Below are 13,080 nucleotides of genomic sequence, written 5' to 3' on the forward strand. Positions count from 1 at the left end.
TCGTGCAAACCATGCTGGAAAAGGACAATAGCATGGCTATGCTGAACCATAAGCGCCTTTGTGACATTGCAAACTATAGCCCGTATGTTTCCTTTCGAGTCGTTAGTGCGTCATGCACGTCTTTTTTCGGTAATTTGAAGTTATGTAAAAGTTTATTGTGCCTAGATTTACAATATTGGGCGCCTAGAGCTGTGTTTCGCCTGCCTATTTTCGGCTCCTAAAACTTGATTTTCAGTGCCTCCTTTGTCTACAGTTATGTTGTAGAGTACATCAGTCGGCATGATGCTTGATGATGCTGGTTTTCATTTATTTGCTTGAGAAAACTGAAAATGTTCTTGTGCGCAGGTTTCCGCTATGGGGCAGAAAGTCGGTTTCCCGAAGTTCATCTTGGATCCAGTTGAACTGGATAAAGAATATCACGACGTGAGCATCGTTTCGTTTGGCCTTCTCTTTCAAATAAATATAAGGGGGGGGGGGGGGGGGACTATGCTTACAATGCAGGATACTCTACTAGGTTAGTTGACGACTAATGGCCTCATTTAGGCCCTTCCCAAGATTATGTTTATAGCCTAATTTATGAATCCCTACGAAGCCGCCGTCTTGGTCTATCAGCTTTGCCGTTTTGTATCCGCAAAAACAAAATAAGGAGTGCTAAATAAGTAGCAGAAATATATCATGTGATCAGCCAAGATGGCTGCACTGATGAATCAAAAACACAATAGTGAATCAAAAACACAACTGCATGGAAATGTGTGATTGTTGTTGTCATTTCTTTTCTTTTAGCTTGAAATAGATGACGACCACTTTCTCGTGAACATTCTCAAGGTGCGACGCTTTGAGTTTGCCAGGGATTTCTCAAAGATTACGAAGCCTGTCGATAAGGAAAAGTAAGTTGCGGGGTACTCCCTTAATTCACTCTGTCATCAATGTTTTGCGCGATTAAATACGACTGCGAGTGTTAAAATTATGGAGTATTGGATTCTTATGTTGCCAAATAGGCAGTGTCTAATAAAAGTATAGGGCAAGTATTTCAATGAAATGTCCCAGAGGAAGCGCTGTTTCCCGTTTGCACGCGATTGTCTTATGACGAAAGAAATTACCCCTGTTATAGTAAATCGCTATGTCTAGGCATCTATTTTTATGCATGTAATTACCTTTTCTAGCACATTTAATTCACCATCACTGTTGATATCTGCTAAGATTTTTTTAAAGTGACCATCTTATAATTAAATACGATTTTGTATATTTACAAAAACTGTATCACATGTCTAACAATTTTACATATTTCACCACGTGTTTAACAATTACTTATCCGGAAGAACTCAACTTAAGTGCTATCATTAGAGTGTGCGTGAAGCTGGCACGGCTTCAATGGTCCTCGACTTTATGCTACAAAAGAAAAGTTTGTGAGTGAAGTTGACTAGTAATTTTTTATTAAACGTTTCATGGTCATTTCTATTACTCATGCCACAACCCCGATGGGTAAACCTGAACATGGGGAAGAATCTTTCAGAGGCATCACTTTAGAGAAAGATCAGCTGAACGAAAAATATTTGATGGTTTCGTTATTGAGTAGTTATAGCTGTATACTAATGATTCTTTGCGTTGGTGGGAATGCTTACTACAATTATATATATGTTCGCTGCTTTTTCTTTTTCTTTTCTATCGTGACAGGGAGTGGGCGACAAATCCCCTGATCGTAAATGCGTTCTATGACATCCGAGGCAACTACGCTAGTGAGTATAGGACGTTTGCTGTCCTTTATTTTTTTCTAATTTGCATTGACTGGCCTGCGTGGAATAGGGGAGGTATCCTAGAACCATGGCTTTTTAGAGATACTTTCGCTTCACACCCGGGATTTGCGAGGCTACCGTACCGGACCCGTTCTGCCGCATACGGGACACAGCTGCCAGGAATCGCGTTGGCTGTGCTAACACAGCGGGCCAGAAACGTCATTGCGCATATGCGACGATGCAACCGGTGCTAATCTCGCGAAATCTCGTGAGAATATCGTATAAACGATCACTCGATATACCACCCCGGCACTGCCCTCGCTTCATATTGCCGCATATAGTAACGTAATAATAGCTCAAGTAGTGCTAACAGCAATTTAAGATGCGCAAAGTACCTGGTTAAGTTTGTGTGCTGGATGCTGTTTGATTGAAAAGTTCGCCTTGTAGAAACAAGGTAACTTATAAGCCGTAAGACACACATCTGCATGCCACTTGCTTGGAGGACCGACAATAGCTTGAAGCCCTTAACTGTGACGTTTCGTTATCTGCCAATGATGTACAATGTTACGAGATTGTCCCGTTCAGACCATTTTGTGTGCTGACACCTTTGCAGTTTACCCAGCTGGGATCTTGCGTTCCCCCATGCTCATTCTCGACAGGCCACAGTAAGTAACGTTCATTCTCGTTCTCTCGCGAAGTGCTCTTTTCTGGGAGTACAATCTGTGAGAGTTTTCCCCACGAAAGCGCGCCTCACAAATGACCGACCTATTTTGAGATTAATCGGTTTAACAAGGGATCTTCTTAAAAGGTATTAACGGATACGCAAGTGTCCGAAGAAGTGTCTGGAGCTACATATCAGTGGCCGTAGCTGAGTCGAACGAGTGTCACTCGCATCATGCGTAGGTTCTGGGTTCAGATCCCACCGATGCCTGAGCTGTAACTGTCGTATATTTATTCTTCATCATTGAATAACAGTACGCAATATGAAGTACCTTACAATACATATATAAAGTAGCAGTGGATAATATAATATAAATAAAGAAAACAGTTGAGGTACAGTAGTTTATGTAAAGCACTATACAGTAACATATATAAAATAACAGTGCATATTATATATTAAAGAAACAAAACAATTACTCGTAGTGCTCTTTTCTATCTCCACCATTCGTTGTCTTCCATTTTAAAAGTGTTAAAATTGCAAGTGGATGTTGGCAAGACATGGCGACAGCTATTTATATTTGTTTCAATAAAAAACAAACGCGTTTAAAATGAGGGTATTGTCTCTTCATTTACCTATCTTAAAATGCTGATTAGCAGAAAACTATAATAACATATACCATCTAGCCATAATTTGGAACTACAGGAACAAATACAGAAAATTATTAGAGAGTTTTAGTACTGCGGAATGGTGCTACGTACGCACCAAGCAAGCGCCTTGCGTTACGTGGCGTCGTTTGCCACAAATCGGCTTTTAGTACGCCGTAGTACCCGCGTACGTAACGAGCGTGAAGCGTGTTGCGTCATCTGGTAGATCAAAATAGAAGCACGTGTTGTTGACAGCCAATGTGAGCCAATCCAAGTGTTATAGCCAGATTATGGCCATATTTTAAGCCACAGAGCCGGTCGGTGCTTGCCTTCGATGCCGCCATTTTGCAAAACGAAGTCTCGCGCTGTCGCGAACTTGTTCGAGAGCGTCGCGATCAGCTCATACGTACGCACGCACGCATTTCATGCGTGCGTACGTAGCGGCTGCGTACGTAACGCGGTACGTGCGCGTTGCGGTCTGCGCATGCGCACTACGCAGAACGTGGCGTCCTTACGTACGCAACGCCGCCGCGTACGCAGTACTAAAACTCTCTATTGTCCCAGTATTTCGTCAAAACGAGCATTATTGACCACGAGAGTGCCGTGTGAAAACATTCTTATTACGTTCTCCTGTGACTCCGCAGCTACCTGAACTTTGGCACCATAGGCGTCGTCATTGGACACGAGATAACCCACGGCTTTGCTGGTTTCGGTGAGCACTTGCTTTCCGCATAACTTATGTTGAACTTGCCTGTCACCTCGTAGCTGCTGCTCACTAGAGGCGCTATAGTGCCATCAAGTCTTCCCGTGTTCCCCAAAACATTCTCCGCTGTAGAACTGCTCTTAAATGGTTATTTCGGGTGAATTTCTAAACCTGGCACATTAGTAGCGAAAACATTCGGTCAACAGCAACGGCTCGAACCCGAAAGGGCCATTTTGCAGCGACAACGTGTAGCACATCAGCAGAAGCATGCAAGTATATTCTACCGGCTGTCGCCTGTCGCGCGTGCACAGAACGAGGAAACGAGTCAGTGTGTACGCCCCCCCCCCCCAATATATATATATATATAGCTGGTCTGACGCTGTATACGGTCGCCTGGCTGGGTAGCAATACCATAATCCTCTTCCAAGCCACGCAGCCTGTCATTGTAGCCACCGCCGCATACTTCCGCGGACGCTGCCATGTTTAATAAGAAGTGCATTGTAGCGTGTAGCCCTCTTACGGCAGGCTGGCTGATAACTAGTGCGAAGGCTGCGCAAGCAAAGTTCACAGGCTCCTAATGCATTCACTTAAAACAACTCGAAGGTGGAGGTCATCTTTTTCTTCGCAGTAGATGTATAGATCCTGCCCCGCCACAGTCGAAAACTTTTTCGCAGCTTACTTGGTCTTGCACTGCATTCAGTATCAGGGGCACTTGTAGATTTTTTTTTCCGAGGGGGAGGGGAAGGGCACTTATTTGAGCTGGAGCGGGGGTCGGGCAGGCAGATGTGGTTGAGTGTCATTTTCTGCCCTGTATGTCACTGCAAAAAAAAAAAAAAGTCAGGGGCTGGGGGTTACGGGACTGCTCCACGGTCGGAGGCAACTCGCCTTGTTTTCCCACTGCCTCCGTAATCGTTGAGCCTTTGACCAGACGATGATGCCGTGTGATTACGTCACCCTGTGTCGTTAAAATGGCGTAATAGTGAGATTATGGTGATGTCAAATGGTGACGTCATCACGCGATAATTTTGCATCGCACGTGTTGACGCCGCCGACGTGGGAAGCCTGAAATTTTTCGCTTTGATTACGTATCTATGGCTTTTGCCTTGTTATACGCAGTGCATCGCCCCAAATCTGTATTCAAATACTGTACGGGATCGTGTAGCCTTCTGGACCGATGAGCTGAGAGGCCAGCTTCCGATATACCCCCCCCCCCTTTTTTTTTACTTTTTTTAAAAGGCTGATCAAGTCCGCTTTACCGTTTGTCATTACGGTAAAAGTCGCATGACAGGCCATCGATGGTCTCTTAAATTCGCACACGGAGGAATCAGCCATATACCAAATCGATAGCTATGTACGTATATATTTGCTAAAAATGCTACGACGGCCTAAGTTCGACACGGTATTGTAGCGTCACGTCGAGACCTTTCTGCTGGAAGTTACAGCCATATTGATGGCTGGAGGCTGTATAAACGGCGGCTGAAGATATTCCAGTGGCGTGACGTGCCATTATGCGGGATGCGGCGAAGTTGTTTTGCGGCACCTATACATCCTGATAAGTCAGTGTCGGCGCTTTATCACGGGCGGGCCAGATATGGAAGCGCCACCAACGAAGTGGTTACCACTGATGCCACAACGTTCTGACAGTTGTAAAATTACATCACGTCCTTCATTAGTGGTTGGACGGCATATTTCATTGATATGAGACAGCAATAACTGATTACAATTTCCAAGCCGTAAAATTACTACAGAGAAATTTATAAGTAATCTTTTTTTGAAATAAATATAATTTCTTAGTGCGCAGGGAATGTTTTTAGAAGGAGGATAGAGCAAAGCGATAGGACAGAGCGCAGCCGTAGATAAGATAGTGCGCTCTGTCCTATATCTCGGCTCTATCTTCCTTCTGAAAACATTCCCTGCTCACTAAGGAAGTATATTTCTTTCAAAAATGCAATACCAACCAGCCCAAGTAGCCACTCTTTTATAAGTAATCATAATCGAGATAATGTTAATCACAGCGCTGATACACGTGCTCGTTAGCTGAACTGCGGATATGTATGTATAATTTACAAGTGTAGCAAGTTGGGCGGCTTGGTAAAGTTGCTGAAAAGTGCTGAAAAATAAGGACAGAGGAAGAAGGACACCTTTAAGTTGATATTTATTCATAATCACATAGGCATCATGTACTCTTCCTAATGCTGCTATTTAACATACTACTTATCTATAAAAGACTGTATGCATGAATGAATGATTCACAGTACTAGATTTCTTCAAGAGCCTCACGAAGAGTGACTACATGTTTATGCGGTAAACCTTCGTGAACTACCCAATTTAACGATCAAATTTTTTACCAGCGTATTTTAATTATCCAGCAGTGACTGAATCGCGCTGTCTATAGGGTAATATTTAGTAAACCTGTCTGTATCATTATATCCCTTTTGTTTTTCACCACTAAGGATGTTGAGACTGAACGCCTAACGCAATTCAACGCAGGTAAGAAATTTGACAAGCATGGGAATTACACGAACTGGTGGCCTGACGATGCGCTGGAGCACCTTCGGCAACGTGCAACTTGCTTCGTCGAGCAGTTCTCGCAGTTCCCACTTTGGAACTCTGGCCTTTACGTGAGTACCGTTCCGTATGCACGATACTGCGGCTGCTGCCTCCACCCGGGTACTTATCAGAATAATCTTTAGAGTTCGTTGCATCTTCTAAAGGTCGTCTTAGCCCAACATTCATCAGTTCAACGGGTATGTTTCACCAGGGCATCAGTGATATCAGTAACACCTAGTGTGCAGTATGTACATATATTCTCATGAAGTGAATATATATATATATATATATATATATATATATATATATATATATATATATATATATATATATATATATATATATATATATATATATATATATATATATATATAAGGAAAACAAGTGTATACCTTAGGGCTCGTTTTTCCATGTTTTGACACAATAATAATGGAATCTAACAGACAATAATGACAAGGAATGTATAGGGGAAGTTATTAGAACTAATGTAAAGTAAATAAGAAGAAGGAAAAGTGGGTGAAAAAATAACTTGCCGTGAGCAGGAATCGAACCTACGATTTCCGAATAACGCGTTCGATGCTCTACTACTGAGCTATCACGGCGGCCATTACACCAGCCACTTTATTGGGTTTATTGTGAATTTAAACGTGGGAGTGTCAGTCAGCGCCACCTGTAGCCATGGCGGCGAGTGTCGTACACTTTTTTATGAGCCTGTATGGCGTCACGTAGCACTTGAACTTATTACGAGCTGGCAGCTGAGCAGTGGTCCCTCGTATACAACCTAGAGGCACCAAGTCTGCCAGTACGAGACCCTCGTTAATGAATAAGGGAAAGAAGTGTATACCTAAGGGCTCGTTTTTCCGTGTTTTGACACAATATTAATGAGATCTCCCACACTCGCACGTTTAAATTCACATATAAACCTAATAAAGTGGCTGGGGGAATGGCCGCCGTGATAGCTCAGTGGTAGAGCATCGAATGCGTTATTCGGAGGTTGTAGGTTCGATTACTGCTCACGGCAAGTTATTTTTTCACCCATTTTTCTTTCTTCCTATTTACTTTACATTGGTTCTAACAACTTCCCCTATACATTCCTTGGTATTATTGTCTGTTACATCTCATATATATATATATATATATTGTGAGAAGTTAGGTGAAAGAGGAAGGGAAGTTTCGACGCACACTCCATGTAGTCGCGATTCAATCTCAGTCTTGTAGAGTTGTAGTTTGCCAATACTGTCTCTCTCAAATCCACGCTGAAATATTTGCGCAGGTGAATGGTAACATGACGCTCGAAGAGAACATCTGTGACTCTACAGCCGTGAAGCAAGCCTATTACGTGAGTCATCATATAGTTAGCAGGAGCGTAGGCAGAAAATCTTTTTTTTTTTTTGAGGGGGGGGGGGGGTGAGTACCTCCTTGATTTCATGGAGACGGGAGGGGGGGCGGGGAGGGGAAGACGGGCCCGGTGTTCCACGCTGACTACGCCACTGGTTACTAGCCCTGTCGTTGAGCGCACCTGTGACGCGCTTTCCAGCCTTCACCATGTACCTTCATTTACACTTGAGTTACTGTGCATGCTACCTTACCTAAAGGTAGCATTTATAGTAACTACAATCGACTCGATCCCGAGCGTTCATGCATCTATAGTCGCCGGTGGATCTAGCGTATAATTTGTAGTCCTCGACGCATTTTAAGCCAGAGATCGAGTGGGAGGGGGTTCTCTCTATCTGCCCCCCCCCCCCCCCCTAAGTTTTTCAGTTTTGCTGCGTATATATACAGGGAAATATACAAATACCCGATAGAACGTAATAAAAGTGTGCCTGTAACTCTTCCCCTACCCCAACCTCGAAAAAAAATTTCCCTTCGCAACTGGCTAGAATTTCTGCGCTCGGGCTAAAATAAGCGCCGAATGGTCCGGAAACCAGAATTGATATATGGAAGTGCGATATTATATTAACATCATACAGTAAACGACATTTTGCCGAGTGCTACGTTTTTTTTTTCCTGAATCGCACATTCACTATCATTAGCGAGCAAAGAATTGTCCTGTTTCGATGCCTCTACACGTTTGCGTATATACCTGAGCAGGTGATTTATTCTGTAGGTTCACGGCCCACTTCTTATCTAATACTCTTTATTGTTATCGTTCGCCCCTATCCTATCTGTAAAGCTTATGCTCTGTAACACGCTGCCTCGCGGGCACATATGACAGCCTTCGTCCAATACGTTTTGTTTCTTGATGAATGTATAACTTGGGTGCAAAGACGTGAGTTATCTCACGCATTTTATTCTCGAAGCACCCGATGCGGTCGTCGTGGGCTGAAACGCAACGGTGGAACAAAAACTCGATATTTCAATAATGATACCTGTCTGGAGTTTTACGTCCCAAAAACCACGAAATGGTTATGAGAGACGCCGTAGTGGAGGGCTCTGGAAATTCGGTCCATCTGGTGTTCTTTGTAGTGCACGGACATCAATCACACAGTACATGGGCCTCTACCACTTCAACTTCATCGAAATGTAACCGCTGGGGCTGGAATCGTACCCACGACCTTTGGGTCAGCAGCCCGGCACCGTATAGATACAGTTCCACCAAGGCGGACAACTTGGCACTTCAGAATCGGTGTCCCAGACTGCAATCGTTCTGGACACCGGCATCGATACGTTTCTCGAATGCTGACGTTAAATACCCTTCAGAAATGTCCCACGATATCAGATATGAGAAAGGCATCTTCTTTCAAATGACAACACTGGCCTATATTCTGTTCAAATACCCTCCCCCCTCCATCTTCTTCACAGCTCCGGCTCTTGCTCTAAGATTACTTTGAGACACCTGCGCTACACACTGCGAATATGACGCACAAACAAGATCAGAAGTCAACACAATTTCTCAGTTAACTAAGTTGCGTCTTGTTCTACCTTATACGTCATACACAACGCCTGCTTTTTTGTTTATTTTTTATGTTCTCCTCTTTCTATCTCTCTCTTTTTATCCCTCAATCCCCTTCCCTCCGGTGTATACAGGATAGCAAACGGGACGCTCGACTGGTTGACCTTCTTACCTTTCCTTCTTCTACCTCCTCCTGCTTTGTTTGCGTTCTTCTTAGCTTTTTGATCGACGTAAAGGAAAAAAAAAGGAGAGAAAACGGAAAAACTGTCGTACACTGAATATTACGGCTTCGCCATAATCAGTGAGCACTTTGTTGCATACTGCTCAATATTGCGAAAGTAGTTGCTTTTTTTTTATATACACATGGTTGTAGATAGTAATGCCCGATCCCACCATCTCTAGCGCCCTTCAGATTTTTAAATGCATCTTATCTTGAACTATAGCGAAAGTGGTTTAATTGACAAGCGTGTCAAACGCGTATGTAATGTGATTTCGTCATGAACATGACGTCACACTCAAAGAAGGGATTGAGTGAAAAGGGCGTCTTTGTGACCCACAACAATATTCACCCTGTACTCTAAAAAAACAAACTTTAAAAAGGGCACCTTTTTGTCCCACAACAATAATTATTATCTCTCTTACGTTCCTTTCCTTGCACTATATCGGCCGCGTGCTCGGCACTTTCGGGTTACGAACGACATATGTGTGTTATAAGCGTGACATTGCGTTCTCGATAGGAAAGTGGCCAGCGCCGAGTTTTCAAGAAGGTAGGTGCAAGCTAAGCTAGCCGGGCGAATATTATTGTGGTGGGACAAAAATGCACCCTTTTTACTCGATCTTTACTTGGGGTGCATCTGTAACCATCTGTAATCGTGCCTGCTGTTTCGCTATCTTTTCGTATATTTTGCAGGCGTACAAGAACTGGGCGGCGAAACATGGGCAAGAGCCGCGACTGCCGGGCCTGGGTCTGACCAACGAACAAGTCTTCTTTGTTCAATACGCCCAGGTTTGCAAAGAAAACTTGAATTCTCTAAGCAGAGTGGAAAGTTGAGCATGTTGGTAAACGTTCAGTATATCCGAGCAGCGCGGTGAGACGATAAACGTAGTCTGCGCTTGCTTGTCGGCCCAAGATTCTTTCTTCATGTCCCCGCGCAGTTCGAAGATACTGCATTTTGTGTAACGATGCTGGCAGGTCTTTTTGCTTTTGTTTTTCGGCTGTTTTTAGTCTATGTACCGAATAATCGTTGTTTTGGAGACATATTTTATGAAGGAGTACTGATACGAATTTGATAAGTTTGAGCTCTTCTTGCTCTAAATAAAAACACCGGTGTCGAGATACCCTAAAAAGAAAATCGTTGTGTCTCGGAACACATAATGCATTTTCGACGCTGCTTCCTATACATAAGAAAAAAAAAAAAAACAGGTCCAGTTTCGATATCAGTGAGGTGGCTTCACAATGACGTGTCAACGCAGTGTGACGAATATGTAAGTCACGTGGGCTCTGTCGTCTACTGTATGTTACACGTGGTAAACAGCTACAAGTGAATGCCCTCCAGCGACTCCAACAGCGCTGTTGACGGTTACAGCCGCACGCATGCAGGACGCCGAGTTGGCAAAACCATGGAGCTGACTCGTCATGATAACGTCCGTTGCAGCGGGGCATGTCTTGCACATGCTGCGTGGCGGAGGCGCGTAGCCAGAAACTTTTTTCGGGGTGGGGGGTGGGGGTGGATTATTTTTATTTTGGGGAGGGCACCCCCTTGAAATGGTAATTTTTCGCTCTCTATTAGCATGGCGAAAGAAATTTCTGGTGGCATGGGCCTGGTGTGCCACCCCCTGGCTGGTGTGGCACACCAGGCCACACCAGGGTATTGCCACACCAGGGGTGTCACACCAGTATTGCCACGCCAGTATTGCCACACCAGTATTGCCACACCAGTATTGCCACACCAAGGGTGTGTGCCACCCCCATGGTGTGGCAATACCTTAAATCAAACTAAATCATTTTGTTTGTCTCGTGGCTCTCCGGTGCGCGAAGAACCGCTTGCACTGCAAGAAACCGAAAATGTACCTTTTTTGCGCTATCTTAACATTTCGTCAGTGTATACTCTTTTAAAGCCCGTCGTTGTCACAGACAGGACGTGATTGCCAGAAATAAGACAAAAAGTATTTAAAGAGACTTAAAAGGCAATTACTTGACCGCAGTATGCAACCATAGAAACAAACTAAGAAATCACTAACAGTATGCTACAACGTACTTAGAAGGCCGCTGCAGCATTTCTCTTTTTTTCTTTTTTTTGTGACCATATCATCATTTCAGCTATAGAAGGTGGCAAACATCTTTTCTCGTTATAGTCTAGGTAACCTCCTCGGTTACCTTCATCATTTACCTCTCAACTATTGGAAGAGGGAATTCGAAGGTGGAATTGGTTCCTGTAAATACGCGCGGTGAAACGACGAGAGCGAGATTCATCCGTCGATACTTTCTCTCTCTCTCTCTCTTTCTTTTTTTCTGTTTGCTCTGTTTCGCATGTTACCGCCGGCAAATGCAGATCTGGTGCGAAGTTGTGAGTGACGAAGGCTACAAGAAGTACGAGACCGAAACGCACAGTCCTGGCAAGTACAGGTACGTACGTTTGAGAGTTACACAGGCTATACGGCAAATTTATTAAAAAGGCAAAAAAAAAAGTCTCAGGTGCGAATACAATACAGTCAACTATGTTCCTAGTGGTACCACATCAACAGCGTAAAGTAAAAAGTCAACATCCGGAGGAGTCACACTCTAATTGAGGTCACCGCACGCGCATTTGTTTGTTGCAGGTCCAACGGTGCCTTGCAGAACTTCGACGAATTCGCGAAGGCCTTCCATTGCCCTCTCGGGAGCTACATGAACCCGGAGAAGAAATGCTCGCTCTGGGACTGAGCTTTCTCCCATCTCAGCATGCATCCAGGAGAAAGAAGAAACTGTGACGTCTTCCTCCCCATACCGCATTGGAACCTCGAAGCGCACCACGTACGTTCAATCAGCGTGTGTGTTTGGAGACGCTTTCTTCTTCTCTCTATATCCTCCGAGTGAGGACGTCGAACGATGACGTCACGCGTGGTGGCTGTGACGTCACCACGCCGACAGTACACCGCTACCGTGTAACACGGTTAGCGGTACAACGTCGACAAGTGCCCTGCGATGCACATCTCCCCCCTACTCGTAGTGAGATCAACGTGGACCAAAGCTTGTTACTTTTTTCGTGCCGCCGACGTAGGCAAAAAAAAAAAAAACGGTCTACATACATAGCTTCATCGGACCTAACAACCTGTATGATGTTACATTGTGTCTGTACTGAAGAGTTGGCCAGTGTTTTTTTAATTGCTACAGGTGTGAAGGCTTTATAAACTTAAACAAATCAAAGCCAGTCACGGTGTCGGCATTCCAGCAACCGCAAAGCGGGCCCTTGAGCCAGCACACGCACTCTGCTCGGAGGCAGCTTTGCAGTTGCAGTGCCAGTTATCGCGTGAACATATAGAGGGCGGTGGCGAGCTTTGAGCTGGGCGGAGCCTGAGCGCTGTTGCGATCCCGGTGAGCTGTGGTAGCGTGGTGTAGCTTCGGGTTGAGGAAACGAGCGCTTACAAGATGGGGATACGAAAAACAAACAAGGTTTATGGCACTATTTACAAATATTTACAGCATAAGGTTAAGAGTTCACAAACCACGAACGTGGTGGTTGAACCTTTTCTTGGTTCAGAGCGACGTCCTGCACTCTCCGGCGCCGTTATAAGCCCTCTCGGGCTCCTCCTTCTTCAGTGGAACACCAATCACACACACACACAACAGGTGAGGGGTACGAGCAGGCACGGCGCACGTGAACAGCCAATTTCGAGTCAAGATCACTGCACTTAAA

General features: G+C 44.5%; 1 protein-coding gene across 1 annotated transcript in view; it reads left to right on the top strand.

Moving 5' to 3' along the window:
• The window catches only part of LOC119176570 (neprilysin-1-like), an 88,806-nt gene extending 76,342 nt beyond the window's left edge, over positions 1 to 12,464 (top strand). Inside the window, exons 12-21 of the mRNA XM_037427931.2 lie at positions 346 to 423; positions 784 to 887; positions 1,675 to 1,736; positions 2,347 to 2,398; positions 3,683 to 3,750; positions 6,232 to 6,362; positions 7,565 to 7,630; positions 10,095 to 10,190; positions 11,737 to 11,810; positions 12,005 to 12,464. Coding sequence (XP_037283828.2) covers positions 346 to 423; positions 784 to 887; positions 1,675 to 1,736; positions 2,347 to 2,398; positions 3,683 to 3,750; positions 6,232 to 6,362; positions 7,565 to 7,630; positions 10,095 to 10,190; positions 11,737 to 11,810; positions 12,005 to 12,107 — 834 coding nt within the window. The 3' untranslated portion in view covers positions 12,108 to 12,464. The remainder of the gene's footprint in view (positions 1 to 345; positions 424 to 783; positions 888 to 1,674; positions 1,737 to 2,346; positions 2,399 to 3,682; positions 3,751 to 6,231; positions 6,363 to 7,564; positions 7,631 to 10,094; positions 10,191 to 11,736; positions 11,811 to 12,004) is intronic.
• The last annotated feature ends 616 nt before the right edge of the window (positions 12,465 to 13,080 follow it).

The sequence above is a fragment of the Rhipicephalus microplus genome, chromosome 3 (assembly GCF_043290135.1).
Source record: "Rhipicephalus microplus isolate Deutch F79 chromosome 3, USDA_Rmic, whole genome shotgun sequence".
NCBI lineage: Eukaryota > Metazoa > Arthropoda > Arachnida > Ixodida > Ixodidae > Rhipicephalus > Rhipicephalus microplus.